Source organism: Equus asinus, chromosome 17 (assembly GCF_041296235.1).
Source record: "Equus asinus isolate D_3611 breed Donkey chromosome 17, EquAss-T2T_v2, whole genome shotgun sequence".
In the NCBI taxonomy this organism is placed as follows: Eukaryota; Metazoa; Chordata; class Mammalia; order Perissodactyla; family Equidae; genus Equus; species Equus asinus.
In genome coordinates this window covers 40,712,341-40,738,636 of record NC_091806.1, presented here as the reverse complement: position 1 = coordinate 40,738,636, position 26,296 = coordinate 40,712,341, and the positions used below count along the sequence as shown (strand labels likewise).

Sequence of the window (26,296 nt, the reverse complement as noted above, 5' to 3'; positions counted from 1 at the left end):
ATTCATTAGTGTAACAAGTATTTATTGAGCTACTGTTACTCCGTACTGTGACTGACGGGTGAATGAATGAATATAAGGAGAAAACTGACAGGGCCTGGAGGTCAAGTGGGAGGTCTCAGTCTTTCCCACGTGCTCTCACCGGGCTTCTGACCGCCGGCCTCGCGCGCTTGGCACGCCGGATGTGACGTCACCCACTCCCGTGGTTCCCAGAACCAAGCTGTGGGACCGGAAGTTAACCTGGGGGTGTGCAGGGTGACCGGAAGTGGGCCACGGCTCCGCCAGCCCCAGCTCCCGGGAGCCAGTAGAGAAGAGCGCGAGGAAGGCGGGGCACGAGGCGGGGCCGCTGCAGGGGCGGGGTCTGCAGGCTGGCGGGAGGGGGGCGGGGACCCCTCCTCCCTGCCGGACCCCGCCTGCCCCGGCGCCGGCGGCGGTACGGCCATGAAGCTGAAGCTGAAGAACGTGTTTCTCGCCTACTTCCTGGTGTCGATCGCCGGCCTCCTCTACGCGCTGGTGCAGCTCGGTGAGCGGGGCGGGGCGGGGGTGCGGCGGGCTGGCCGGAGGGCACCCGCCGCCGTGCATCCCGCCCTGGGGATGAACCCCCGTGCAGACACCATTCATCCGCTCGGCCCTCCGACAGCCGTCTGCGGCCGCCGGACGCGCGCCCCTCTAGAACGCGCCGTGGCTCCCGCCGCACCTCGGATGAAATCCAGACTCCTTCCCAGAGCCTGCAAGGCCCCGCATGATCCTGCCGCCGTCTGCCTCTCCAACCCCATTTCCTTCCCCCATCTCTCTCTCCCTGCTCCAACCACACCGGCTTCATGACAGTTTCTCGAAAACCCTCGCTCATTGCTCTCTCCAGCTCTTAACCTGTTCCCTCTGCTTGCGGTGCTTTTCTCCCAGCTGCCTCTTTCTCATCCTTCAGGTCTCAGCTCAAATGTCACCGCCTCAGAGAGGCCTTCCCTGACCACTTTAGCAAAAATAACTCTTCTTTTTCTGGATTGTCTTCTCTATCCTATTTGTTTCCTTCATGGCCCTTAGCACAGTTTGTAATGGTTTTATTAATTTCTTTGCTCAGTGTCTGCCTCCTTCACTCAACTCAACGCTCCATGAGGGCAGGGAACCGTGTCTGTTTTGTTCCCTGCTGCATCCCCAGCATCTAAGGCAGTGCCTCCCGGAAGGAGCATTCAATAAATATTTATCCAATGATGGAATCAATTAATTTAATGAGTCCTTGGTCACACAGCTGAGGGAACAGATTCAACCCTGCCTCTTATTCAGGGATTTAGAGACAGAGCCACTGCGTGATCCTCAGGTATTTGAAAGACTGTCCTGTTTTAGGAGATCAACTTGTTCTTTATGGCTCCGGAAAGCAAAATTAGGAACAGCGGGTAGAAAGGATGGAGGCAGATAATCAGCACAGTGTCCAAATGAAAATTGTAACGGATGGAATTTATTAAAGTTTGAGAGGGGCTGCTAACTGAGGCAGTGAGTTCCCCACCACCAGAGGTGTAGAAAATGCTGTTATCAAAGTTGTGAGGAGATTCCTGCATTGGTTAGGAGTTGAAGGAGAAGGTATGGCCCTTTGGGATGCTGAACATGCTGTGGTTCTCTGCCTCCAACCCTGCTTCCTGGGACCAGGCCAGCCATGTGACTGCCTCCCTCCCCTGCGGGCCGCAGCAGAGCAGCTTCGGCAGAAGGATCTGAGGATTTCCCAGCTGCAAGCCGATCTCCGTCGCCCACCCCCTGCCCCTGCCCAGCCCCCTGAACCTGAGGCCCTGCCTACTATCTATGTTGTTACCCCCACCTATGCCAGGTATGGGCTCTGGTGCGCTCAAGAGGCCTGCATGGACCAAGAAGTTGGGGTGGATGATAAGGCGTTTGAGGAAGCCCTAGGCCAGGGGATATTCCTCAAACTAGGGCATGCCAAACAACATGATAAATGAAATACATCTTAACTCAAAGACTTGTGGGAAAATGGTGGTGGTTCTCTTAAAATGGACAGGGGTGTACTGTGAAGCAGAATACAAAATTCCTGCGAAATTTTAAGATAGAATAATAAAGTTGCAAAGAAATTTTGAGCTTGCCACTGAGTTCACTCTCTCTCCTTAGGGATCCTTTGGTGAGAAAGTTTGAGAACCCCTTACTAAATTCAAGTAGAAAAGCGCTTGGCCCTACAATCATACCAGGGTCTAGAAATAGTTACGCCAGTTGTTATTGCAGTGTGTTTATTCTCTGCTAGGCGCTGTGATAAGTGCTTTCCTCTTTTTTTTTTTTAATTAAAATGTAGCTTTGTTACTGATACGGACCAACTGGGGAATATGGTTTTGGATCTGTAGCCAAAGGGCCTGGTAACAGCTCCCTGGAATCAAATGTTGACCCATTTAGGCAGAGGCAGCTCTTAGACCCTTTTCCTCCTGCACATGTACACACCCACCATCAACCCTGGGCAGGCAGGCCCATCTGGAGGACGAAGAAGCCTAGAAGAGACTGGGCCAGACCTTCCCACTTCCTTGTCTAAACTCAGATAAATCATCTTCTCCTAGAGAGGGATAAGCCAAGAGGCTCCTCTAATTCTTCTACCTGGAAACCCAAACAGAGGAGGAAGAGAACCTCATCCTACTGGCGTCTTAGAAAGCCATTATTTAATCTTTAAAGCAAAATTGTTATGAAGTACTGTTATTCTTATTTTATAGCCAAGGAAACTGAGGCTTGGGGAGATTGAGCCATTTTCCCCAGATGTCTCACCTAATAAGTTACAAAGCTGGCATTCAAACCCAGATATGACCCCAAAGCCTATGTCCTTAACTTACAGCCCCCCACAGTCAGAGCCCTGGGGTTGAGGTGGGTGACAGACATGGACTGGAAAAACAGGGCAGTTGTCAGCATTGACAGGCAAGAAAGGGAATTTGGGTATTGGTCGGGGAAAGGTCATGTGGGATGCTAGAAGTGGCCCAGGAGAAGCTATGTATACTGGCTGGAGTGGGCAAATGGTGCCTACCCTTCTCCCTTCTGCTGCATCTCTCCCCTTGCAGGCTGGTGCAGAAGGCGGAGCTGGTGCGGCTGTCCCAGACGCTGAGCCTGGTGCCCCGGCTGCATTGGCTACTGGTAGAGGACGCTGAGAGCCCCACCCCATTGGTCTCTGGGCTGCTGGCTGCCTCTGGCCTCCTCTTCACACACCTGGCCGTTCTCACCCCCAAGGCCCAGCGGCTCCGGGAGGGCGAGCCAGGCTGGGTTCGGCCCCGTGGTGTCGAGCAGCGGAACAGGGCTCTGGACTGGCTCCGAGGTGGAGGGGGTGCCGTAGGGGGAGAGAAGGACCCACCCCCGCCGGGGACCCGAGGAGTTGTTTACTTTGCTGACGATGACAACACCTACAGCCGGGAACTCTTTGAGGAGGTGAGCACTGGGATAAGGATGGGGAAAGAGGCCAAGTGGGGCCAGCTTCATCTGTTGCCTTGGTTACCACTGTTGGTCCAGGCTACTGGATGAGGAGGGGGGAACAATAGGGCAGAGTGACCCAAGTGGTCCTTCCTGATGCTCGCTATCCCCTGGGTTACCCCATTTCTTCTCTCCTGACCTCTGTTAGATGCGCTGGACCCGTGGTGTCTCAGTGTGGCCAGTTGGGCTTGTGGGCGGCCTGCGATTTGAGGGCCCTCGGGTACAAGATGGTCGGGTCGTGGGCTTCCACACAGCATGGGAGCCCAACAGGCCCTTCCCATTGGATATGGCGGGATTCGCTGTTGCCCTGCCCTTGCTATTGGCTAAGCCCAATGCCCAGTTTGATGCTGCTGCTCCCCGGGGCCACCTGGAGAGCAGTCTCCTGAGCCACCTCGTGGATCCCAAGGACCTAGAGCCACGGGCTGCCAACTGCACTCGGGTAAGGGGCTGGAGGTGGGCACAGAAACCTGGCTCTGGGATGGATGAGGGATGGGAAGAGTGGGAGTGAGGCCCTGGGGAGAAGGACGAAAAGATGGCTGTTTGAACCAGGAGGGATCTTCCAGAGCCCAGATTCAACCTTGCTTACTCTACTGAAGGGGAAGCTGGGAGCCAGGAAGGAAAGTGGTCTCCTGCCACTGTGTCTCCCCAAGTCCTGGGTACCCATGTGGCGCAGAGAGGGGAAGGGGTAAGGCCCCATTTAAGGAATACTAAAGCCTCCCCCTACCCTGCCCTTTCACACTTTGCAGCCAACACTTGGTTTGTAAAGGGGCTGGAGAATCTGTTCTACACTGAGGGCCCCAGAGGCCTGGCTCCAGCCAGGCCTGGCTCTAACCGAAACCCTCCCGGGACAGGTTCTGGTGTGGCATACGCGGACAGAGAAGCCCAAGATGAAGCAAGAGGAGCAGCTACAGCGGCAGGGCCGAGGCTCAGACCCAGCCGTTGAGGTGTGATGGCGGCCCCATCCCGCCCCCCACCTCATCAGGCACAGAGCTGGGGGACTGAGCCTCTGGCCTGCCCAGGATGTGGTTTTCCAAGTCCTGACCCCTCAGAGCCAGGGGCGGCCCCTCTGCCCCTTCAGCCCCAGGGCGTAGCCCAGCTGCTTCTCCCCTCCCCCAGCCTGCCATGTGGCACTGCCCACAGGCTGGGGACAAGCGGCCCTTGTATTGAGCCAGATTGGCCCTGTCTGGGGCGGAGCAAAAGGACAGAAAGACTCAGGAGGGAGGGCGCCTGAGTAACTGGGTAACTTATTGAGGCTGGGCATGCACTGGGGGGCTGGAGGAGCTGGGCTGGACCCTCCCCACCTGAGCATGCTGACCCCCTTCCTACCTCCAGAATAAAAAATCTCAACCTGGAGGGGTCACTGTTTTCCTTCGCTTCCCACATCTGGTTCTTGCACTCTGATCCTTACCAGGGTCCAAACTTTGTCATCCTGGCTTCTCTATCAGACAGAAATCAGTTCTCTCAGGGACCCCAACCCAGATGAAGAGAGAGATCGGTGGCTTCAGTCCAAAAGCTTTATTGAGTCTGTGCACCAGAAGCAATCTCCAGTCCTTGTCATTGCCCTGTTTTCCTCTGTTCCCTGGTGGTTCGGCCACAGGGGCTGGGCTCTAGGATACCAGGTTTTCTCTCCTACCCCCGTCCAGCTCACTGACTATCTTTAACCCCTCTAATCCCAGGGCCCCCCCTCCCCGAGAGCCTTGGTAAGGAGTTGTGAGGTTTCCTGTCTTGTCCATCCCTCCCCTTCCCCCCCTCCCAATGCCCACCCCAAGCTCTAGGCCACTAGGCCTCAGGTAGACCCTCCTTAGGAGGGGCCTCTAGTGATGGGGCCTCCTCAGGTGCTGGCCTGTGGGCAACCCCTCCCTTTAGCCATGCTGTTTTCAGCATGCCTTTCAGCCCACTAGGAAAGAGATAGCCCTGTGTTTCTCCCTCCCCATTGATGACTCCTCCAAGCCCCTCCAGTGCTGTTTGCAAGTACCGCAGGCCCAGGAGCACCAGAGTCTGTGGGGAAAGCAAGGGAAAGAGGTCAGTGAGGGTTGGCCGTTCCAGGGGCCCCAGTGAGGCAGTGAGGAGGCCCAGATGGAGGGAGGCCTCAGACACGTTGCTGACTTACCTGCAGCACAAAGGTGACAGCCAGCATGCTGCCCAGTGTGCTTGCCAACCCTTGCAGCTGCCCCAGCAGCACACCATGGCATCCTTGGTCCCAGAGATTTAGGTTGGGTTGTCGGGGATCGAAGAGGGGGTGAGCATGTGGGTCTGAGAGCTGGCTTTGCAGGCAAGGCCTGGGTGAGTGGGGGTTGCAGCAAGAGAAAGGGACCCCGTCAATCAGATATAGGCCTTCCACATTGCTCTGGATCCGGCTGCAAAGGGAGGGGCAGGGTGTTAGGACGTCTGGAGATAAGAGGCCTGGGGAGAAGCTGCAGGGCACAGGAGTTGAGAAGGGAAAAAAGTAAGATGTTTACTGACTGCTTTACTGGGTGCTAGGCATGCATAATTCATTTATCTTCACAAAACTCCCTATGATAAGTACTATTACCATCTCCATTTCACAGGTGAGGAAATGGAGCCAGAGCAGTTTGGTAACATGCCCTGGGTCACACAGCTAATACATGACAGAGCTGTAACCCATTCTCCCAACCACTATGCTCTATTTATGGCCTGTCCAGGTGAGGGGTTTCAAGGGAGGAGGAGGAGGAGGGAAGAAGCAAATCACTCACTCAACCACGTCCTGGTCATTGGGATCCAGGTAACGGCTGCTGACCCACTGGATCCCAAACCAATCCTTGTACCCATGGCGTCCGCAGCAGTGGTACCTGAGCTGCAGCTCATCCAACAGCCGTTTGGCATGACAGTGTCCAGGCACCTCTGTGTCCTTGTAGTGAGCCAAGGCAGTCGCCAGGCCCTCCTCCAGCCCTATGTCCAGACTCCCAGGTAGAGCCAGGGCTAGCCCCAGGGCAAGGACCAGGAGCCCCCCGCCCCCAGCAGTGCTAGCCACCAGCAGTGGGCCCAGGACCCCTCGCCAGGGAGGGTATTGAGCCGCATCCAGACTGGCCCTGCTGGCTCCTGCACCCACCAGTCCTGTGCCCAGAGCCACTGCACCGGCTGCCAGGGCAACCTGAGGCAGGGCAGCGAATGGGCAGGAGGGAGCCAGGAAGGTGCCAAGGTGCCACAGCTGGACCAGGAGATGCCCGCTACAGAGGAGGGTGAGGCCACCAGCCAGCGCCAGAAGCCACGAGAGGAGCCAGAGCCCCTGTGCCAGACGGATGCGGGGCTGGAGGGGCAGCACCAGGGGCAACACCGGCGCCATCTCCCATCTCTACCCAAGGGAGAGCAGAGCTGTCAGGGCTGGGGATTGGCCGGGGCAGGATGCTGAGTCAGCCCAGCTCGGCTTGAGCTGGGCTAATGCCACCCTGACCCCAATACCCTGGGCAGCCTCCCATCCCCAGCCTTAATAACTCGCCGCCTTGTCCCCTGCCAGCCGCAATTCGGGATGCCTTGGCCTTGCCCCTTAGGAAAAGTCCCTCCCCCAGGCAGAGGGCCTATTTCGTGACCCCGCCTCTGCCCCCTCGCGGAAGTGGGGAGGGAGGGCTGGTCGGCTCTGCCCGAGGGGCTAGGGGCTGGGGGGCGGAGACCTCGGGACCCGCGCTGTCTCCCAGGTCCCCAGGGAATCCGGGGGCGGGGATCCGGAAGGGCCTGGAGGGCGGAGGCCTGGAGACGGCCTGGGGGTCAGCGGGTTGGCCCCGCCCGCGTGCTAAGCCGGGAGGCCCGGACAGGGAGGGGTTACCAGGCGGCCCGGCCCCCCCCCACCCCGGCCCGCCCCCCCTCCTGCGCTTCCTGGCGGCTCCGCGTCCGGCGCCTGTTTGTGCTGCGGCGCTGGGGCCCGGGACGGCCCCGCCACCCCACCCCCGGGAGCCGAGAGCGGCCCCGGGAGAGTCCGAGGCCCCGGTGGGCCCCGGAGTCGGCGGCCCCCGCCCCACAGCGCCCCCTCCAGGCCCTTTCCCCGCGCCCGACAGCGCCCCCGGGGGGTGGCACGGCGCCCTTGCGCGCGCGCCCCGGGGTGCTTCCCCTTCCCCTCTCCCTGGCCATGGCCCCAGCGGCTTAGACGCCTCCTCCGCCGCCGCCGCTCGGAGCAAGCCGGGGGGCCGGATGGACGGGGCCGGGGGGCCCGGTGAGTACGGGGCGGGGCGGGCGGCGTGCTCCTTCCCGGAGCGCCCGGCCGGTCGGGCGCCGCCAGTGCCCGACGGCTGTCTGCTGGCGTCCCCGCGTGCTCTCGGCCCCAGGGGCTCTGAGCATCCTCCACTGTTCTCAGGTCGCTTCCCCTACTTACTTGGGTTCCCCTACCGTCACTTCGGACTTCCCCAACGTCATCCTGCCCCTCGATGTTTCCCTGCCTCCTATGTTCTTCTGGGCCTTTTCTCCTGGTATTTCGGGTCTTTTTACTTCTGACTCCCTCTGTCACCTTGGGCCCTTCACTGTGACTCTGTCTCCACTGATACCTGTCATTCTAGTTCTCTCCTGGTCCACTGAGTCCTCAGGACGACTGTACTCTTGGGTCCCCCGTTCTCTCCCGTTCCCCCTGCTCAGTTTCTCTGCCTCCCCTGGAGACCCGAGCTTGCTCTGGGGTGGGCCTGTCGTCCCTCACCAGGACTGCACCTCCCTCTGTGGTTCCCACGTTCTTCGGCAGTACTCCATATTTCCTCCGGTACTCCATGGTACTCCCTGTCTTTGCGGAGGCTGGAATGGCAGCAGGAAGGGAGCTTTGCCAGGCTCCTTGCCTGCCTTGCCACAAGGAGGCTCTTGATCCTCTACCACCCATCTCCTCCCCTCTGGGCGAGCCCCAAGCCTGGGGCTGCTTGAAGGGGGCAGTCCTATTGGACAAATGCAAAGTTGAGGGGAGAGAAGCCCTCAGCCCTTTCCTCTGGTGGTGGGCACATTCTGAGTGCTTCTTGCCCCTTACCCAGGTGAGGGCCCTGCTCAGGAGGTCCTGCGGTCCTTGAGCCAGCGGCTTCAGGTGCAGGAGAAGGAGATGGAGCTGGTAAAGGCGGCCCTGGCGGAAGCCCTTCGCCTGCTGCGGCTGCAGGCACCCCCCACCTCCCTGCAGGACGCTGGCATACCAGCTCCTACAAGGGACAGGTATGCATATCGCCACACCCTCTTCCTCCTTCTTCCTGGGGCCTGTAGGGGCATCGGGTTTGATTCATTGTCTCCCCAGCAGCCCTGCAGCGCCCCCAGGACTACCACCCACATGCAGCCCCTCCTTGGTGAGCCGAGGCACCCAGACGGAGGTGCAGATGGAGCCATCCCCTGGACCCCCTGGCCTGAGCAACGGGCCCCCAGCCCCTCAGGGGGGCAGTGAAGAGCCTAGTGGGACACAGTCTGAAGGAGGGGGCAGTAGCAGCAGCGGCACTGGCTCCCCTGGCCCCCCGGGGATCCTCAGGCTTGTGCAGCCCCCACAGCGTGCTGATACGTAAGCGTCTTGTGGCAGAGGCTGGGAAGGGTGGGAGGGTTGGCGAGCTTGATTAGAGGGACTGACCTTCACCTGCTCACTGTGCTCTTGCCAGGCCACGGAGAAATTCTTCCTCCTCCTCATCCCCTTCAGAGCGGCCTCGACAGAAACTCTCCCGGAAGGCAGCTTCCTCGGCCAACCTGTTATTGCGTTCAGGGAGCACAGAGAGGTGGGCGAGGCTCCCCCCCAACCTGCCCGCCCCACGCTCAGGCTCTTGACTTTCCACATCCCTCACCTCACTTCCCTGGGTGGGGTGGGGGGACCTCATTGCCCAACAGGAAGAAAGGAACAAGCACTCCTGGGGCGCCTGCTGTGTACCCGGCGCTGTGCCAAACCCTCGACCTTCTCCATCTCATTCAGTCCCCACGACATCCTTGGGGGGTAGGTGGTCTCATGCTGTTCATTGTCCAGGTGAGGAAGCAGGCTCAGAGAGGGTAAGTCATTTGCCTGGGGTCACACAGCTAGAGTCAGGATTCAACCTCACTTCTTCCAGACTCCACTTCCCCTGCCCTTTCCACCTTATCACGGCATACCTTCCAAGATTCCAAGAGGCTTTTCCCAAAGCTCCCATGATTTGCATGGAATACTGTTTTCAGAGTTTCAGCCCACCTTCCTCACCCCAGTCTGCTAGGCTTTGCTTCTAGAGTCCAAGGAGAGATCCTCGTGGCTGAGCACAGTTGTCTCTGAGTCTGTACAGGTCCCAGGACACCTGAGTGTTCATTCTGCCCTATCCTTGGTCTCTCCTTTATTCTCTGAAGAGGTGTCACCTTATTATCATCTGTGACAGTGATCTCTGGAATTCACCTGTCACTTTCCTCTTGCGAGAGGAGGACTTTCTGGCTTACCTCCCAGATCCCTGTACATTCTGGGTTCACTTTTGTCCCACTTGACAGATGGGGAAATCAACAGCCAGAGGCCTGGCGGGCTGGAGGAAAGGGCTTCTGGCTTCTTCTCTCTGTCACCCAGCATTGCCTCTTACAAGCTTTGTGGCCTTGTGCTGTGTGCTCAGCCCCTTTAGCCTCAAACTTCTCACCTCTTAAATGGAGCCGAAAGTCCCCATCTACTCTCGGGTCCTGAACACTCAGAATGCAAACTAAAAGCCGCAGAGGTGATGTGGTCTCTGGAGTAACCTCCTGTCTTGCGTCCTCTCCCTCCCTACTTAGGTCTTGGGACCTGACTCCAATCTATGCTTTTCTGTCTTCCCAACAGCCGCGGAGGGAAAGACCCCCTCTCCAGCCCTGGGGGTCCTGGATCTCGGAGGAGCAATTACAATTTGGGTATGTAGAGAGGGCTCTAGAAGAACTTGGATGACAGAGTTAGGGTTTGGGCTATAGCCCCAAGAGCTATTTTGGGGGACTGGTGAGGTGTGGTGGGTGGAGTTCTCTTCTGGCTTTCCTGGAAGGGAGGCTGCAGGGTGCTGGTTGACACGAACCTCCCCCCGCCCCTGTTTTCTCTGTAGAAGGCATCTCAGTGAAGATGTTCCTTCGTGGCCGCCCCATTACCATGTACATCCCATCTGGCATCCGCAGCCTTGAGGAGCTGCCCAGTGGCCCACCCCCGGAGACCCTCAGCCTTGACTGGGTGTATCCTGCCCCCTCCAGTCCCATGGGAACCACTTTTCCCATCTTGGGACCCCCCCCCCAGCCCCTTTTTTATGATTTCCTGCTGGGTCTGCAGGGTCAAGGAGCCCTCTGAATCCTCCCCTACCATCGTCTGCCAATGCTGCCAGCCAGAAGCTCTGTCCTTCTCCCCGCTTCCTCGTCCTGCCCTTGATCTGACCCTTTCCTTGACCATGACCTCCACTCCAGTTATGGGTACCGGGGTCGTGACTCCCGCTCTAATCTGTTTGTGCTGCGTTCTGGGGAGGTGGTTTACTTTATTGCCTGTGTGGTGGTGCTGTACCGGCCTGGGGGAGGCCCAGGGGGTCCTGGAGGTGGCGGCCAGAGACATTACCGGGGGCACACGGACTGCGTTCGATGGTGAGGGTCCCGGGACCTGGGGGTGGGCACAGGGGTGGTGGGCTTGGCAGGAAGAGGGGTTGGGCGGGTGTGGAGGAGCAGGAGAGAAGAGTTGCTTTGCTGCTCCGTGAGCACAGAGAAGGTGTCCTGGGTGGTCTTGAGAGACCGACCCCCTTCCCTAGAGTGTCTCCTCCCCTACTTAGCCTGGCTGTTCACCCTGATGGTGTCCGTGTAGCCTCAGGACAGACAGCTGGAGTGGATAAGGATGGAAAGGTAAGGTCAAAGAGACACCAGGCAGACAGGATGAGATTCCAGCCCAGCTTTCCTTCACACCCCTGACCCCTCCTCCTCCACCAGCCCCTGCAGCCTGTGGTTCACGTCTGGGACTCAGAGACGCTGCTGAAGCTGCAGGAGATTGGACTGGGGGCCTTCGAGAGGGGTGTGGGGGCCCTGGCCTTTTCAGTTGTGGTGAGCTCGCCCCAAAGCCTCTAGACCCCTATCTTCCTTGTCTGGGAACCCCCTTCTTGCACTTTACCGGGAAGCCTCAGAAGTTTTGGCCTTCCTGAACCCCACCTGGCTGCTTCTCCTGAGAAGGAGACATAAGTCCATTTCTCCTGCCCTTTTAACCTGTGATGGGACCCCCTTGCCTAATAACCGTGAACCCTAGACCTCTGAGCCTCACTCAGCCCCTTCGATGTGTCCTCCATTCTCAGGATCAGGGTGCTTTTTTGTGTGTGGTGGATGATTCCAATGAACACATGCTGTCAGTGTGGGACTGCAGCCGGGGCACAAAGCTGGCTGAGATCAAGGTGAGGAGTCCAGGTGGCCTGGAGGAACCCTGAGGTTGGGGAGGTAGGGGTGGTGGAGTGCAGAGAGCTCCACACTTACGCATCCATTTACTGCCTTTCCGGCTGGGTCACCAGGGGCAAGCTGCCTAGCCTCTCTGAGGCTGTGAAATGGGGACTGCAGAAGTTCTCCCCTCATGAGGGACGATGTGTTAGGCATTAACATAGGGTGACTAATCGTCATGACCGAGAGTAGTGCTCTTAGGTGACCAAGGTCTGGAAGGATGCGCTGTCCTGGGGATTCTCAGCTTCTGCAGACCACCTGTTAGAATACAAATTGAAGAGAGTCAAGTAGAATGAGGGTGCTCAGGGCTCGGGGAGGCTGAATCTGTTATCTTCCCTTCAGAGTACAAATGACTCAGTCCTGGCCGTTGGCTTCAGCCCTCGTGACAGCAGCTGCATTGTCACCAGCGGGAAGTCCCACGTCCACTTCTGGAACTGGAGTGGTGGAGTAGGGGTTCCTGGGAATGGGACCCTCACTCGGAAACAGGGTGTCTTTGGGGTGAGGCGTGGATGGGTGCAGGGGGGTGGGAGAGGCAGAATGCAGATGAAAGTATTGGTCTGAGGACTGTAGACCCTAATAATACTACCCAACTCCCAGCTGTGCCGTAACTTTTAGTCCTTACCCTTCCCTTTGACCTCTGCCCCCTGCTCGCCTCTCCCCTAGAAATACAAGAAACCCAAGTTTATCCCTTGCTTTGTCTTCCTCCCGGATGGAGACATTCTCACTGGGGACTCAGAGGGGAACATTCTCACCTGGGGCCGGAGCCTCTCGGATTCCAGGACCCCAGGCAGGGGCGGGGCCAAAGGTATGTGGTGAAGGGTGGCATCTGGGAAGTCTAGCACCTCAGAGGGTCTGTGGGAACAGAGGAGAGGACTTCCCATCTTTGTACCGTGAGAGTTGACAGTTGTCGGTAGGTCCCAGTGTGGGCCCTTTGGGGGGCCATTCGAGAAGGGTAGGGGGCAGCATGGCAAAGGGGAAAGAGCTGTGGCTTTGGAGTCTGCCAGATCCTGGGTTCAAATCCCAGTTTTGCCAGTGGTTGTCTGGCCTTTAGGAAGTTATCTCACTTCTTTGAGCTTTGCTTGTTCAGTCTGTTAATGGGAGAATAAAAGCTGAGGATCAGAGACAGTATTTAGTAGGCACTCAACAGCTGGGAGTTATTACTCTATTGTGACAGCCTAGGCTGCTCCTGTTCCCCATTTCCCTGCACCCTAAGAGCACGACCCACCCAGGACTTTGCCAACAGAGACGTATGGGATTGTGGCCCAGGCCCACGCTCACGAAGGTTCCATCTTCGCCCTGTGTCTCCGGCGGGACGGGACGGTGCTAAGTGGTGGCGGGCGGGACCGCCGGCTGGTACAGTGGGGGCCCGGGTTGGTGGCCCTCCAGGAGGCTGAGGTGAGGGCTAGGCTGGGTTCAAGGGAGGGAGGGGGAGGAGGAATGGCCAGTGGGCCTGAATTTCTGCCACTGCTCTGCAGATTCCGGAACACTTTGGAGCTGTGCGGGCCATTGCTGAGGGGCTGGGCTCTGAGCTGCTAGTGGGAACCACGAAGAATGCGTTGCTGAGGGGAGATCTGGCCCAGGGTTTCTCCCCTGTAATCCAGGTTGGGGGGCCAAGGGCGTGGGAGAGGAGGGATGGAAGAGCTGGTGGAGATGGCCAGAGGTGACAGCCCAGGCTCTGCTACAGGGTCACACGGATGAGCTCTGGGGGCTCTGCACACATCCCTTCCAGAACCGTTTCCTCACCTGCGGCCATGACCGGCAGCTCTGCTTATGGGATGGTGAGGGCCATGCGCTGGCCTGGAGCATCGACCTCAAGGTAGAGCCCTGTTTCCTTAGATCCCCAGTGCCACATCCACCCTGACTCCTGTGGCCAGCACTCCTTCCCTGCATCCCCTTACCTTCTGCTCCCAAGAGGCAGCCAGTTTGTACTGGTATGGCTGTACTGGCTAAAATATTCACTCTTCCGTGCTGTATTCCTCCCGTGCCCCCTGAGCACTGCCCCCACCTCCAACCCTCCAGCCCTCCCTTTGATCCAGCAACAAATGGGTAACATGCGGCACAGCTGGGGGGGCCTCAGTTCTGATTGTTAAATATTTTGAGTATCACCCCCTGTTTAGGCTCCAGTGACAGCCTTCCTCCACCCCAGGTCTGCTGTCACTCTCCTCCCGTCTCCTCCTTGGGAGGAGGAGGCTTTCACATTACCAAGATGACAAGGTGTCCATCTTGGTTTCCTCACTAGAGAGGCATCTTCTTGAATTCACCTTCTCCCCCCTTCCCAGGAGACTGGTCTCTGTGCTGACTTCCATCCCAGTGGGGCAGTTGTGGCCGTAGGACTGAACACGGGGAGGTGAGAGGGAGCCAGGACCCCTGGGAGGGGAAAGCAGGAGGTATGGGAAGGGTTTCTGGTAATGGTGGGGTAGAGGAATGTGACTGCTGCCTGCTCAGGAGCCCCAGCTGCACCTTCCTGCTCCTCAGTGCTTCTCCCTGCAGCCTGGGCCTCCCCTGCTCTCCTGTGGCTACTGTCATCACACCCTCCCCCAGCCACTCTCCCCTCCAAGCCTGTGAGTAGAGGAGGTGGCAGCTCAGGATAGAGAAGCAGCAGGGATGGGAGGAGCACAGGGGAGACTAAACAGGCTTACAGGGAAGTGACAGGCTTGTAGACTCCATAAGGCCCTTGTTGTTGGCGCTCCTGTACTCCTTTCCCAGACTGACGTATGAGAAGCCCCTCACCTTTTATCTGCCCTTAGCCCCATCCTATTTCCCAGCATAAGAATTCAGTGGTGAGCTCTCTGTCAATATCACAGCCTTTCGGTGGGTGTCCCTGAGGCTTTCCAACTTGCCAACCCCCACCCTACCCGGGACAGGTATCCTCACACCTGCTTTCTGCCCCCCTCCCTACCAGGTGGCTGGTTTTGGACACAGAGACCAGAGAGATCGTGTCCGATGTCACTGATGGCAATGAGCAGCTCTCAGTGGTCCGGTACAGCCCAGGTGGGAGCCACCCCCACCCTGGATCCAGACCCGTCCTTGGCCTTTCCCTCTCTGAGTGACTGTCTTTGTAGATGGGTTGTACCTGGCCATCGGTTCCCATGACAACATGATCTACATCTATAGTGTTTCCAGTGATGGTGCCAAGTCCAGCCGCTTTGGCCGCTGTGTGGTGAGGAAGCTGGGGTGGAGGGTGGGGCATTACCATAGCAGGTAAACTCCTCCAAGGGGTCGAATGTATCAAGGGGGGGCCAAGGGATGGGAAATGGTGGCTACATTTTTAGACTCTTGACCCTTGCTCCCAGGGTCACTCCAGCTTCATCACTCACCTTGACTGGTCCAAGGATGGGAATTTCATCATGTCCAATTCTGGGGACTATGAGATCCTTTACTGTGAGTGGCAGTAGGGGAGGGCAGGGGGAGAGGGTAATTAGGGTGGGTTTTATTTGTGTTTGTAGGGGCTCCTGGTTGGGAGGGATGAAGGAGAATATGTGGGGAGCCCCAGGTGGAGGGCCTGTCAGATAGGGAGGTGAACATGGGGTGGAAGGGGAGTTGGAATTATACACATAGGAGAAATTTTGTGATTTGGAGACAAAGCCACACATACAGTTTTATACCCTGTCTTGTTCCCACAAGGACTTGAGGGAGTTGAAAAATGCACTAAGCAAAGATTGTTTTGGAAAAGTTTCTCAGGGCAGGTGTGGAGGGATTGTCTTATCTAGGGAGGAGGAACTGATGAGAAGCTGTTAGAATTCAGGAAGCACTCAGACACTGGGTTTGCCCTGGGCTGGGGGCTACCATGGTGACCAGATCACATGCCAGCGCCTCAAGCCAGTCTTCCCTTCTGGGCATCTTTGCGACTGGAGGCAGGGTTAGAGCTGAGCTGGGTGGGCTCCTTCTCCCCAGGGGACGTGGCTGGAGGCTGCAAGCTGCTGAGGAATCGCTATGAGAGCCGAGACCGGGAGTGGGCCACTTACACCTGCGTGCTGGGCTTCCATGTCTACGGTGAGCAGGGGTGCAAAGGCGCGGAACCCTGTGAGAGGGGCGTGGGGACAAGGTGCAGCCCGCCCCAGGCTCGGAATGCTGGGCGTGTGTCGAGGGGTGGGCGTCGAGAAACCGGCAGAGCCAGCCCAGGAGGCCCCTCCGGCCTCGGCCCTAGGGACCAGGAAGGATTGCCTGGAACGCGGCCGGTGGGTGGCCTCGCGGCTGCCTGAGCTCCGGAAACGGTGCAGCTCTGGGCCGTGGGTGGCGGCGGGGAGGAGGCCGGGCTGAGGCCGGCCGCTGTGCTAGGCGTGTGGCCGGACGGCTCGGATGGCACCGACATCAACTCCCTGTGCCGCTCCCACAACGAGCGCGTGGTGGCCGTGGCCGACGACTTCTGCAAAGTACACCTCTTCCAGTACCCGTGCGCACGCGCCAAGGTGAGGCCTCCCGGGGCCTCCGGGCCGGGCAGGCGGGCCTGGGGCTCCGCGGCCGCCGCAACTCGACTTTCCTTCCTGCCCAGGCGCCCAGCCTCGTGTACGGCGGGCACGGCAGCCACGTGACCAGTGTCCGGTTCACGCACGACGACTCGCACCTCGTCTCCCTGGGCGGCAAGGACGCGAGCATCTTCCAGTGGCGGGTGCTGGGCGCCGGGGGCGCGGGGCCGGCGCCCGCCACGCCCTCTCGAACCCCATCCTTGTCCCCCGCCTCCTCTCTCGACGTGTGACCGCTGCCCGACGGGACCCACTGGCCCTGCGGTGCGGCCCCACTCCACCCGAATACCCCAGGACCAGGAGCCGACCCTTTCCTCGACTTCGAGACATTCCCGACTGCGCATTTCCCCGGAGGGGGCGAACGGCACCCCTGCACACACTGTATAGACGCGCTGGCTGAGCCAGGCAGCCCCAGCCTGGGCCCTGGCTCCCGCCGCCTGCTGAGGGGCAATAAACCAAAAGCAAAGTCACCTCCCAGTCCTTTTGTGGGGCGCGGCAGGGCGCCTCTGGGGCCTCAAGGGGGTGGGGGTGAAGAAAAAGGGGAGTGCGGAAAGGGTAAGGGAGCGTAGACCGTTCATGCAAATAACAAGCAAAGGTGCTTGCAAATAGCCCGGCGAAGCGCAAAGGCGCGCGAGTCTTTCGGGTCGCGGGCGGAGCAGCAGGGCTCCAGCGACCAGAGAGTTAAGCCCAACTCCTCTCCCGCCCTCGGAGGAGGGGCCGAGCCGCAACGGAAATAACCGAGCGCCGGGCCGCGGTTCGCCGGACGGAGCCGAACCTCTTCCGGAAGTAGCCGATCTATAGGGTCTCGCTCTCCGACCTGAGCCGAGCGCCCAGCCTTGTTCTCCGGCTCGGCCGAAAGTGTTCCGGAAGGAGGCGAACCCCGAGGCGGGCAGGGCAAGCCTTCCCCGCGGCCGGCAGAGCCCAACGTCTGGTGGGGCTCGGCGAGGGCGGGGGGATCGGAGGCCTGGCTCCGGTCCGGCGGGAGCCGAGCTCGTTCCGGAAGAAGCCGAGCGGACCGGCGCCGGCCTCGGCGTCCGGGGCGTGAGGCGGTAGCGGCGGCGGCGACAGCGCGGGCCGGGATGAACCGCGACGGCTGAGGCGGCGGAGGTGCCGGCTGCGCGGGTCCGACCGAGACTTCCGCGAAGCGCCAGCCCCGATCTCGGGGCTTCGCCTCGAGCCGAACCCTGTCCCCGCGAGCCGCCTGGACCCCTTTGTGCGGCCGGAGGCGGCGGCGGGAACGGCCATGGCGGCCAACATGTACCGGGTGGGGGGTGAGTACCGGGAGCAGGGGCTGCGGGACCGGGGCGGGAGAGATTGGGGGTCAGCACAGGAGAGGCTCGGCACCCGGCGGCGTGGTCCCGAGCGCCGACCGGAACCGGAACCGGGAGCGCGGGGAGCCGGGGTGCGGGGACGGCGTCGCGGCCGGGCGCCGAGACTCGGGGAGAGGCTGGGGCCGCCCCGACGGCACTCTCGGGGCCGCGCCTGGGGCCGCGGGGTCGGGGCATGGGGCTGGGAAAGTGGTTCCGAAGGAGCTGACAGGGCGGGCGAGGGGCGCGAAGGGCCGGGCGACCGCTTTGCCACCTGCGGGGGAGCCGCCGGGAGGTTTCCTCTCCCCAGGCGTTATTGTGCGCCTCGGTCGCAAAGGTGGGGGCCCTGCAAGAGAGGGAACAATTGCTCGCTTCGCCGAGACTGGGGTGCAGCTCCATAGCCGGGTTATGGGGACTGCAGGGGAACCCCCTGCTTCCTGTCTGTTCCTTAAGGCTCACTTTTGAGTGAAGGATCTGATTTTAGAACTAGGTGGTCGGGGTGGGGGGTGGGGTGGGACATGGCTTATTTTCTTTTAGCCTCTCCGCTTCCACATTTCAGCGTCCTCTCTACGTGGACCCTTATCGCCTTTTGGTCCACTCAGATCTACTTTCTCCGCCCCTTCTCCGGTGCTCTGGCTCTCCCATCTCCACCTCTGATCTTCCCGGTTCTTCCCCACCCCCTCCTACAGATTACGTCTATTTTGAGAACTCCTCCAGCAATCCTTACCTGGTTAGACGGATTGAGGAGCTCAACAAGGTGAGTGGAGAAGAGTCCCGTCCTGCCCCGCAAGTGGTCTCTTTCTTCTGAGGTCTCTAACTGCAAGTGGAAGAGAAAGAGAGAGAGAGAGAGAGAGAGAGGCCCCTATCCTAAGTACCCATTCATATTCATTCATTCATTCATTCGATGTATTCAGGAAAGGCTATTGAGAGCTTAGTGGGAACTTTACTATTCTATTTCTTGGGGCCTAAGGAAAGGGATTTGGAAGTCTCATCTTAAATGTAAGTTTCTTTATTCGTAATTTCTTGGGTTTTTCTACGTACATCCCTTAGAAACTTATTCGTTGTTGTTAGTCTCTTCTTTATGCATTTTCGTTGTCAAATGACCAGTTTTCACTGCCATTTTTTTCCCCCCTTAGACTGCAAATGGAAATGTGGAGGCAAAGGTTGTGTGCCTTTTCCGGCGAAGGGACATTTCTAGTAGCCTCAACAGCCTGGCTGATAGTAATGCCAGTGAGTGTCTTGGTACCCCCACCCCACCCCTGGCTCCCCTTTCTCCCCCTCCCCATGATCTGAGGCCACGGCATGTTGCTGCAGGTGTTTCCCCTGGTTAACATGCCCAAGGCAGGGGCGTGAGTTTGGGGGTGGGAAATGCCTGGTCTTTGGAGAGAGGCCTGTTTTTACATGTTGGTGTTGGAAGCAGGGTGGAGAGACCATGATAAGGAAAGCCAGAATATGGCTTGTGTGTGAGTTTGTATATGTGAATGGTGTGAGTAAAAGGGATGATAGTATTTAAATAGGGGCTGAGGAAGAGCTTTGGAGAAGCAGGACCCTTGGAGGAAAGTTTTGGGTATGTTGGAACAGTGGGTGGTGACTGTGGAGGTCAAGGTGAAGAGGAAGAGATTGTACTTAGAAGCCTGAATAACAGGGAAGCAGGCTTATTTTGTGATCAGGAGATGGTGAGAATGCATTGAAGGGAGAGAAGAGGAAGCTAGGAAAGTTTTCTTGCACTTTTCCCTCTTTCTCATCTCTCCTGTTCCCTTCCACTCCATTTTACCTCTTTCTATTTTCCTTTTGTGCTTTCTTCTCATTATGCTTTCATCTTCTGTTAAAAAATTTTTCTCCTTCAGTTTCCCTTAGTTTTTTCTTTCCCCTTTCTCTTGTTTCGCCTTCCTAAATTATTTTCCTTATTTCAGGCTGCTTTGGGCATGAAGGGGTTAATGAGGAGCTGGGCCTACCAAGTTCTCTGGCCCTCTGGGGTTTCTATCCCCATCTGGCAAGGGCTGACCTTGGCCTTGTCCAATCAGAAGGGGTGTGGGGGGTGTGGTCCCCCGTGCCTTAGCACAGGGTTTCCGGAGCATACAGTGAGGGGCGGAGCCTGCCGCACACCCCCTTCTCCCTGAGGTTGGGAACAATGCACCAATGAGCCTGGGCCTGTGGTTCTTCTGCCCCCTCCCGCTTTGGTTGGCGCCCAGCCAGGTTAACCCTTTTCACTGAGGTTTCAGGGCAAGCTGCAGCTCCTTGGGTAGGAAGGTGTTGGCACTGGCTTGAGAGATACTGTCCTTGAAAGCCCCACAAATAAACTATTATTAGCCAAGTAGAAAGTGAGGGATAGTTAGGATTGCATGTTATGTTTAAGAGCAAAGAGTCTTCTGAAATCTGAAAAGAAGAACTGGTAAACACAATCTTGTGTGATATTTTTTCATCTTATTGAGTTTCTGGACCTCAGGCTGGTTTAGCAAGAAAGAGACAAGTGTGATATTCTTGCTGGGCCTGGTGTGGGCTGATTTGTGCTTTATGAGTGGTGTCTGAGCTTTGGCACCTGGGTTTGGGATGTATGTCTGTGGCCTTCTTTGTACTCTCAGCACCTCTTGCCTAAGAGCATTGGTGATGGAGAGTTGGGAGCATTTGTAATGGGGGAGACGGTTAAGAGGAAAAGCTGGTGGCCTAAGAGTGTGGAAGATAGGTACCCCCGGGAATATAAGAAAAACAGCTGAGACAGGAAATGTCTTCCCTGGGCTAGAGTTTCCAAGGTGGCTTCCTTCTGGATTAGTTTCTGACTTGGTTTCTTCTTCCTTGATCTCCCAGGGGAGTTTGAGGAGGAATCGAAGCAGCCAGGGGTGTCAGAGCAGCAGCGACATCAACTGAAGCACCGGGAGCTTTTTCTTTCTCGGCAGTTTGAATCGTTACCAGCCACCCACATACGGTATAGGACCGTCAGGGCCACTGTGGCCTCATGCACTTATTTGGAAGGTGGAGAGGAGGGGGTGGTGGATTGGAGATGGTGTGGAAAGGGAATGAGGAGCTCACCTGGGGCTTGCTCACCTCTTTCCTGTAGGGGGAAATGCAGTGTGACCCTCTTGAATGAGACAGATATCTTGAGCCAGTACCTGGAAAAGGAGGTGAGAAAGAGGTATTGGGAGAAGAGGGAGGGGAGTGGGTTTTGCCCTAAAAGGCAAGAGGAAAGTAGTACTGATGAGGTACAGGTTGATAGACTACCTGTCTTGGGAACTCTGGAAACAGCCCCCTGCCTATGAGGACTGCTGCCCTGCTAACCTTCTCTCTTCCCATCTCCAGGACTGCTTTTTTTACTCACTGGTGTTTGACCCTGTGCAGAAGACACTTCTGGCTGATCAGGGGGAGATCCGAGTTGGTTGCAAATACCAAGCTGAGATCCCAGATCGCCTGGCAGAGGGTATGCAACAGGACAGATCATCTGGCCACTGGGTTATTTAACATCACAGTCTCTGTGAATGGTGTGCCCTGGAGTTGTACAGTGCATAGTCTGCATGGCTCTGTGCTGTGACCCTGACAGATTGGGACCTTAGGAACCTGCCAGGGGCAAGTGGGCACAGTTGGGCAGAAAAGTCTGAGGGTTGAGGTGGCTGATAGAATCCAGGCAGGAGACAAGGAGGAACGAGGTGCTGTTGTGAGTGTCAAGACGTGGATTATTCTCCCTTCCTTTCCCTGATGATGCCATTTCTCTGTTCCCCAGGAGAATCTGATAATCGGAACCAGCAGAAGATGGAGATGAAGGTGTGGGACCCAGACAACCCTCTCACAGACCGGCAGATTGATCAGTTTCTCGTGGTGGCCCGGTGAGGGGTGGGTGGATGGGGAAGATGGGCTGGGGGAGAGGTGGACATAGTTCTGTGTCCCATTCTTAGAGATGGACTTTATTTATTTATTTGGCATGGGTGCTTTCCTTTTTTCTGATCTGCCTTAAGTTCCTCAGCCCACTCATGCTTTCCTCTTTCTCTCTTGACTTCTCAATCTCTCCCTTAGAGCTGTGGGGACCTTCGCGAGAGCCCTAGATTGCAGCAGCTCCATTCGGCAGCCAAGCCTGCACATGAGTGCAGCCGCTGCCTCCCGAGATATCACCCTGGTGAGCAGACGTTGGTGGGTAGTTGGGCAGGCTGGGCTTTGTGGGGACCTGTAGAGCCTGAGGACAGGAAAGGAGCATGTCTCTGAGGGAGTGGGGGGGATTAAAGGGCAGCAGAGGAGTGGTGCTGAGGGTTTCAGGTCATCAGTACTGTTCCCTACCTTCCCTGTAGTTTCATGCAATGGATACGTTGCAACGGAACGGCTACGACCTGGCTAAGGCCATGTCGACCCTGGTGCCCCAGGGGGGCCCTGTGTTGTGTCGAGATGAGATGGAGGAATGGTCTGCCTCAGAGGCCATGCTATTTGAGGAGGCCTTGGAGAAGTACGGGAAGGACTTCAACGATATTCGCCAGGACTTTGTAAGTGGAAGGGGCTGGGAGGAGAGGTGGAAGAGGCGACAAGTGAGAGGACCAGGACCTGGGCCAGAGCCAGCTCATCCTTCCCTCTGCCCTCCTTAGCTACCCTGGAAGTCACTCGCCAGCATAGTCCAGTTTTATTACATGTGGAAAACCACAGACCGCTATATTCAGCAGGTATGGTCTGGGCTAGGGAAGTTGGACCAGAGGCCTCCTGCTCACCCCTGCCTTTGAAGTTATGACATCCTCCTGCTGAGATGCTCTCATCCTTCTCTTTCTTTCTTTTTTCCTTCCCGCAGAAAAGATTGAAAGCTGCTGAAGCAGACAGCAAACTGAAACAGGTGTACATCCCCACTTAGTAAGTGTGATGGGTGGGGAGATGGGCATATTTTCCTTCTCTGCCCCTAACATGTGCTTTCCTCAGTGATTTGGAGGTGGGCAGGAGGCAGGGTCAAATATTATAGAGGGGCCGGCCCGGTGGCATAGTGGGTAAGTTTGCCTGCTCCGCTTTGGTGGCCCAGGGTTCGCAGGTTCAGATCCTCGGCGCAGACCTAACACTGCTCATCAGGCCACGCTGTGGCAGCATCCCACATAAAATAGAGGAAGACTGGCACAGATGTTAGTTCAGTGACAATCATCCTCAAGCAAAAAGAGGAAGATTGGCAATGGATGTTAGCTAAGGGCTAACCTTCCTCACAAAAACCCAAACCAAACCAAACAAACCGAATATAGAGACAAGGTGGAAATAGATTCCTTTTTTTTTTTAATCCCACCCCCCCCAGAAAAGATTCGTCCTGAGCTAACATCTGTTGCCAATCTTCCATTGTCTCTTTTTTTTTTCCTACTCCCAAAGCCCCAGTACATAGTTGTATATTCTTGTTGTAAGTAAGAAATGGATTCTTTTCCTTGACCAGTTCGTGGTTTCTCCCCCGCTGCCCCCATTAGCACGAAGCCAAATCCTAACCAGATTGTCTCTGTGGGCTCAAAACCTGGCATGAATGGGGCTGGATTCCAGAAGGGCTTGACCTGCGAGAGCTGCCACAGTGAGTTCCAGGGAGGGGCAGGGATGCTGGGGCTGGGCAGGAAGTCTGCTCTGGCCCGTGAACCTGAAGGGCTCAGTGGCATGTTTCCCCTCTGACCTCCTTCTTCTTTCTGCGCTCCTACAGCCACACAGTCTGCCCAGTGGTACGCCTGGGGCCCACCCAACATGCAGTGCCGCCTCTGTGCTTCCTGTTGGATCTACTGGAAGAAGTACGGGGGACTGAAGACCCCAACCCAGCTTGAGGGGGCTGCTCGGGGCACCACAGTAAGGACTCATGGGGGACAGGCAGGGGAGAGGAGTAAGCATATTGATGAGAGCTTTAGGCAAAGGCCAGAACACCGAACTCCTTGTGTGGTGATGGTTTGATGTGTGTGTGGGTGCTTGATAGTGGTTGGGGAGCCAGGGAGGTCTGGATCGCGGTAAAGAGATCAGGCAGGAATAAAGTGCTCTCTGCAGAGAATGGAAGGAAGAAGGGAGCCTCAGTGTCCTTCTGTGTCCTTCCTTTTTCCTATGTTCTCCTTCTAGGAGCCACATTCGCGGAGTCATTTGTCCAGACCTGAAGCCCAAAGTCTTTCCCCATATACGACCAGCGCCAACCGGGCCAAGCTGCTGGCGAAGAACAGGCAAACATTCCTGCTCCAAACCACGAAGCTGACCCGTCTTGCCAGACGCATGTGCAGGGACCTGTTACAGCCAAGGAGGGCTGCCCGACGACCCTACGCCCCTATCAATGCCAATGCCATCAAGGCTGAGTGTAAGGGCTGGAGTGGTGGGGCTCCTGGTGGGTTCAGGGTCGCCCTGGCCAGAGACTGGGTGTTTCTCTGGATGTCTAGTTACAGTAGGTATAGTAGGCTGCAAGGGTTTGTTAGGGGATTAGATGTGGCTCCTCCCTAGAAGAGGGCCTGAATCGTGAAGCCTTTTCAAAAAGCTTTCATCTTTTCTCTCCAGGCTCCATTCGACTTCCTAAGGCCGCCAAGACTCCATTGAAGATTCACCCTCTGGTGCGACTGCCCCTGGCAACTATCGTCAAAGATCTGGGTATGGGATGGGGAGCCAGACTGTGGATACAGGGCGGGTGTCGGACAGGGAACCAGTTAGGGTGGTGTCAAGCTCTCAGTCCTTTTCCTATCAAGAACCTTCTCTCTCCCTGCTTTGTTCTTTCCCGTTGAATCCTAAGAGATTTAGTCTAACAAACTGTACTTTTGTAGGTTAGTAATGTGTTTTCCTAAGCTATCCAGTATTACTCTACTGATTTGACAAGGTCACACTCACATGTGATTTTTGAAATACTGGTAATTGTTTGCCAGACCCCTCCCCATCACTACTTTCGGGGATGCCCAGGGAAACTGCATAGAGAAGAGAAAGGATGAAAGTTCTCTCTAAGTTTTCTTTTGTTTTTTTCCTGGCAGTGGCCCAGGCACCTCTGAAACCAAAAACACCTCGGGGTACCAAGACACCCATCAACAGAAACCAGCTGACCCAGAACCGGGGACTAGGGGGCATTATGGTGAAGCGGCCCTATGAGACTGTGAGTTGACAGGTTGGAGTGGGCCAAGCTGAGTTGAATGGGCTTTTATTTTTGATAGGAGTCTGAGAGAGTCCCCTCTCATTGTGCTGCCCCACCCTTTTCCAGATGGCGGGGGCAGGGGTCCCCTTCTCTGCCAATGGAAGGCCTCTGGCTTCAGGGATTCGCTCAAGCTCACAGCCAGCAGCCAAGCGTCAGAAACTAAACCCAGCTGATGCCCCCAATCCTGTGGTGTTTGTGGCCACAAAAGATACCAGGTAGGGAGCCCACCTTGGGAGGGGCTGAGAGGTTGACAACCTACCTTGGTGGGTATGGGAAATAGGAATATCTGAGCAAGACCAGCTCCAGGAAGACTGTGGGTGCAGGGTAGGGATGCCAGAAAAGAATTACCTGGAAGAACTGCAGTGCAGAATGTGGGGTTTCACCTTGAGGGTCTTAGCCTTCCTGACTCCTCTCTTTTCTTTTTGGCCAGGGCCCTGCGGAAGGCTCTGACCCACCTGGAAATGCGGCGAGCTGCGCGTAGGCCCAACTTGCCCCTGAAGGTGAAGCCACCACTGATTACAGTGCGGCCCCCAGTTCCTCTACCTGCACCCTCACATCCTGCCAGCACCAATGAGCCCATTGTCCTGGAGGACTGAGCATCTGTGGGGAAGGGAGGTGGGCTGAAAGCTAGAGAGTGGGTGCCCAGGGCACCTAACCTCCCTTCCCTCTAGTATCCAAGGGAGTGAGGAGGGAGGGAGGGAGGGAGCAAGTGAGTGTGTGTCCTTGGAGGGATTGGGCGCCCTCTGGTGTTACTACTACGAGGCTTGTCCCCTCCAGTGCTTCTCCATGCCTGGTGATGGAGGGCAGACTGCAGGAACTTCGCCCATTGTGGGAACCTAACCTATTTTGGGGGGTAGGACCCACAGTTGTCTTGGACAGTTTTGGGGGGAGGGTTTTTTAATTTTTGAAAAATTTTGCCTCCCCTTGTGAAAGGGGATGGAGGAGGGGAAGAGTAAACAGATATCAGGTGGTTGTACCTGGTTGGGGGAGGGGGACGTGCACTGCCATTACTGCCATGTCTGTCTGTTTTTTTTTTTCTAATTGGGAGTTTCTCTTCCTGTCCGGTGTCTGGACTTTCCTAATTGGAGTTTGAGGCCCCTAAGCTGGCATCAACCCCAGTCCATGCTCGCTCTTTCCTTCCCTCCCCTCGTCCCCTCCGCCTTTTGTACGCCAATTCTCAGAAATAAAGATCTTTTGTCCGTTTTTTTAACCTTGGATTCTGTAATTGGTTCTTATAGTAACAAATAAAAAGCTGTTTTCTTCAGCTCTTCCTGGCTCAGCTGTTCTCTGCCATGTATGCGTGTGTGTGTTGGCGGTGTGTGTCTTTGGGAAAAGAAAGGACAAAGGACTATAAGAGAGGTACAGATGGGGCTTGCCCTGGGAACAGCTCTATGACATTTGCAGCCTTGACAGGCAGCTTGCTGTAGCGCTCTCTCTTGTGGGACCCAAACTGCTCCCGGCTCCTTGTGGTGCTGGACCCCAAGCACCATCTTGGCCCAGATTCATTCAAAGCAGTTGGGATGAGCTGGTTCTCTGCAAAGCTGGTGGCATCCATTGGGGGTGGGTGTGTGAAGGTTCTTCTTGCTGTGTTTTCCCAACTCTTAACTTCCCTCTCCCTTTTACTGAGGGAATTCTGGGAATTGCTAGAGGCCAGGGCAGGATGTAGTCCACCTTGTGGGATACTCCAGGATCTCTAGGATACAACACCTGGCTCC

General features: G+C 56.9%; 4 protein-coding genes across 10 annotated transcripts; 3 read left to right on the top strand and 1 right to left on the bottom strand.

The window, feature by feature from the left end:
• Window positions 1-251: 251 nt before the first annotated feature.
• On the top strand, window positions 252-4,788 carry B3GAT3 (beta-1,3-glucuronyltransferase 3). 2 transcript variants are annotated; one of them, XM_044750189.2, is made up of 6 exons: window positions 287-520; window positions 1,639-1,813; window positions 3,033-3,105; window positions 3,199-3,393; window positions 3,584-3,874; window positions 4,287-4,788. In XM_044750189.2, the coding sequence occupies exons 1-6, from the start codon at window positions 439-441 to the stop codon at window positions 4,383-4,385; spliced, it is 915 nt and encodes a 304-aa protein (XP_044606124.1). In that variant the 5' UTR covers window positions 287-438; the 3' UTR covers window positions 4,386-4,788. The 2 variants fall into 2 exon arrangements, with proteins under 2 accessions (XP_014689836.1, XP_044606124.1); XM_014834350.3 differs by having other exon boundaries at window positions 252-520; window positions 3,033-3,393.
• A 147-nt stretch (window positions 4,789-4,935) lies between these two features.
• Window positions 4,936-7,160, bottom strand: ROM1 (retinal outer segment membrane protein 1). 2 transcript variants are annotated; one of them, XM_014834348.3, is made up of 3 exons: window positions 6,150-7,160; window positions 5,546-5,792; window positions 4,936-5,433 (listed from the first exon to the last, which is right to left on the bottom strand). In XM_014834348.3, exons 1-3 carry the CDS (start codon window positions 6,737-6,739, stop codon window positions 5,215-5,217), a joined length of 1,056 nt encoding a protein of 351 aa, XP_014689834.1. In that variant the 5' UTR covers window positions 6,740-7,160; the 3' UTR covers window positions 4,936-5,214. The 2 variants fall into 2 exon arrangements, with proteins under 2 accessions (XP_014689834.1, XP_044606123.1); XM_044750188.2 differs by having other exon boundaries at window positions 6,246-7,094.
• On the top strand, window positions 7,151-16,678 carry EML3 (EMAP like 3). 4 transcript variants are annotated; one of them, XM_014834345.3, is made up of 22 exons: window positions 7,151-7,600; window positions 8,394-8,565; window positions 8,648-8,899; window positions 8,994-9,107; window positions 10,148-10,215; window positions 10,398-10,521; window positions 10,747-10,917; window positions 11,100-11,169; window positions 11,254-11,364; window positions 11,610-11,705; window positions 12,088-12,243; window positions 12,409-12,550; window positions 12,989-13,140; window positions 13,221-13,346; window positions 13,430-13,561; window positions 14,025-14,092; window positions 14,648-14,736; window positions 14,808-14,905; window positions 15,039-15,126; window positions 15,640-15,738; window positions 16,024-16,154; window positions 16,238-16,678. In XM_014834345.3, the coding sequence occupies exons 1-22, from the start codon at window positions 7,579-7,581 to the stop codon at window positions 16,439-16,441; spliced, it is 2,685 nt and encodes an 894-aa protein (XP_014689831.1). In that variant the 5' UTR covers window positions 7,151-7,578; the 3' UTR covers window positions 16,442-16,678. The 4 variants fall into 4 exon arrangements, with proteins under 4 accessions (XP_014689831.1, XP_070344104.1, XP_014689830.1 ...); XM_070488003.1 differs by having other exon boundaries at window positions 12,959-13,140; XM_014834344.3 differs by having other exon boundaries at window positions 8,645-8,899.
• A 160-nt stretch (window positions 16,679-16,838) lies between these two features.
• MTA2 (metastasis associated 1 family member 2) lies at window positions 16,839-25,845 on the top strand. Of its 2 annotated transcripts, none has more exons than XM_014834346.3 (18): window positions 16,839-17,479; window positions 18,205-18,272; window positions 18,652-18,745; window positions 20,321-20,438; window positions 20,571-20,634; window positions 20,810-20,927; window positions 21,228-21,330; window positions 21,518-21,617; window positions 21,787-21,975; window positions 22,075-22,149; window positions 22,272-22,330; window positions 22,918-23,015; window positions 23,139-23,278; window positions 23,540-23,768; window positions 23,963-24,052; window positions 24,424-24,542; window positions 24,648-24,796; window positions 25,012-25,845. In XM_014834346.3, the coding sequence occupies exons 1-18, from the start codon at window positions 17,452-17,454 to the stop codon at window positions 25,175-25,177; spliced, it is 2,007 nt and encodes a 668-aa protein (XP_014689832.1). In that variant the 5' UTR covers window positions 16,839-17,451; the 3' UTR covers window positions 25,178-25,845. The 2 variants fall into 2 exon arrangements, with proteins under 2 accessions (XP_014689832.1, XP_044606122.1); XM_044750187.2 differs by lacking the exon at window positions 16,839-17,479 and adding an exon at window positions 17,607-17,852.
• The last annotated feature ends 451 nt before the right edge of the window (window positions 25,846-26,296 follow it).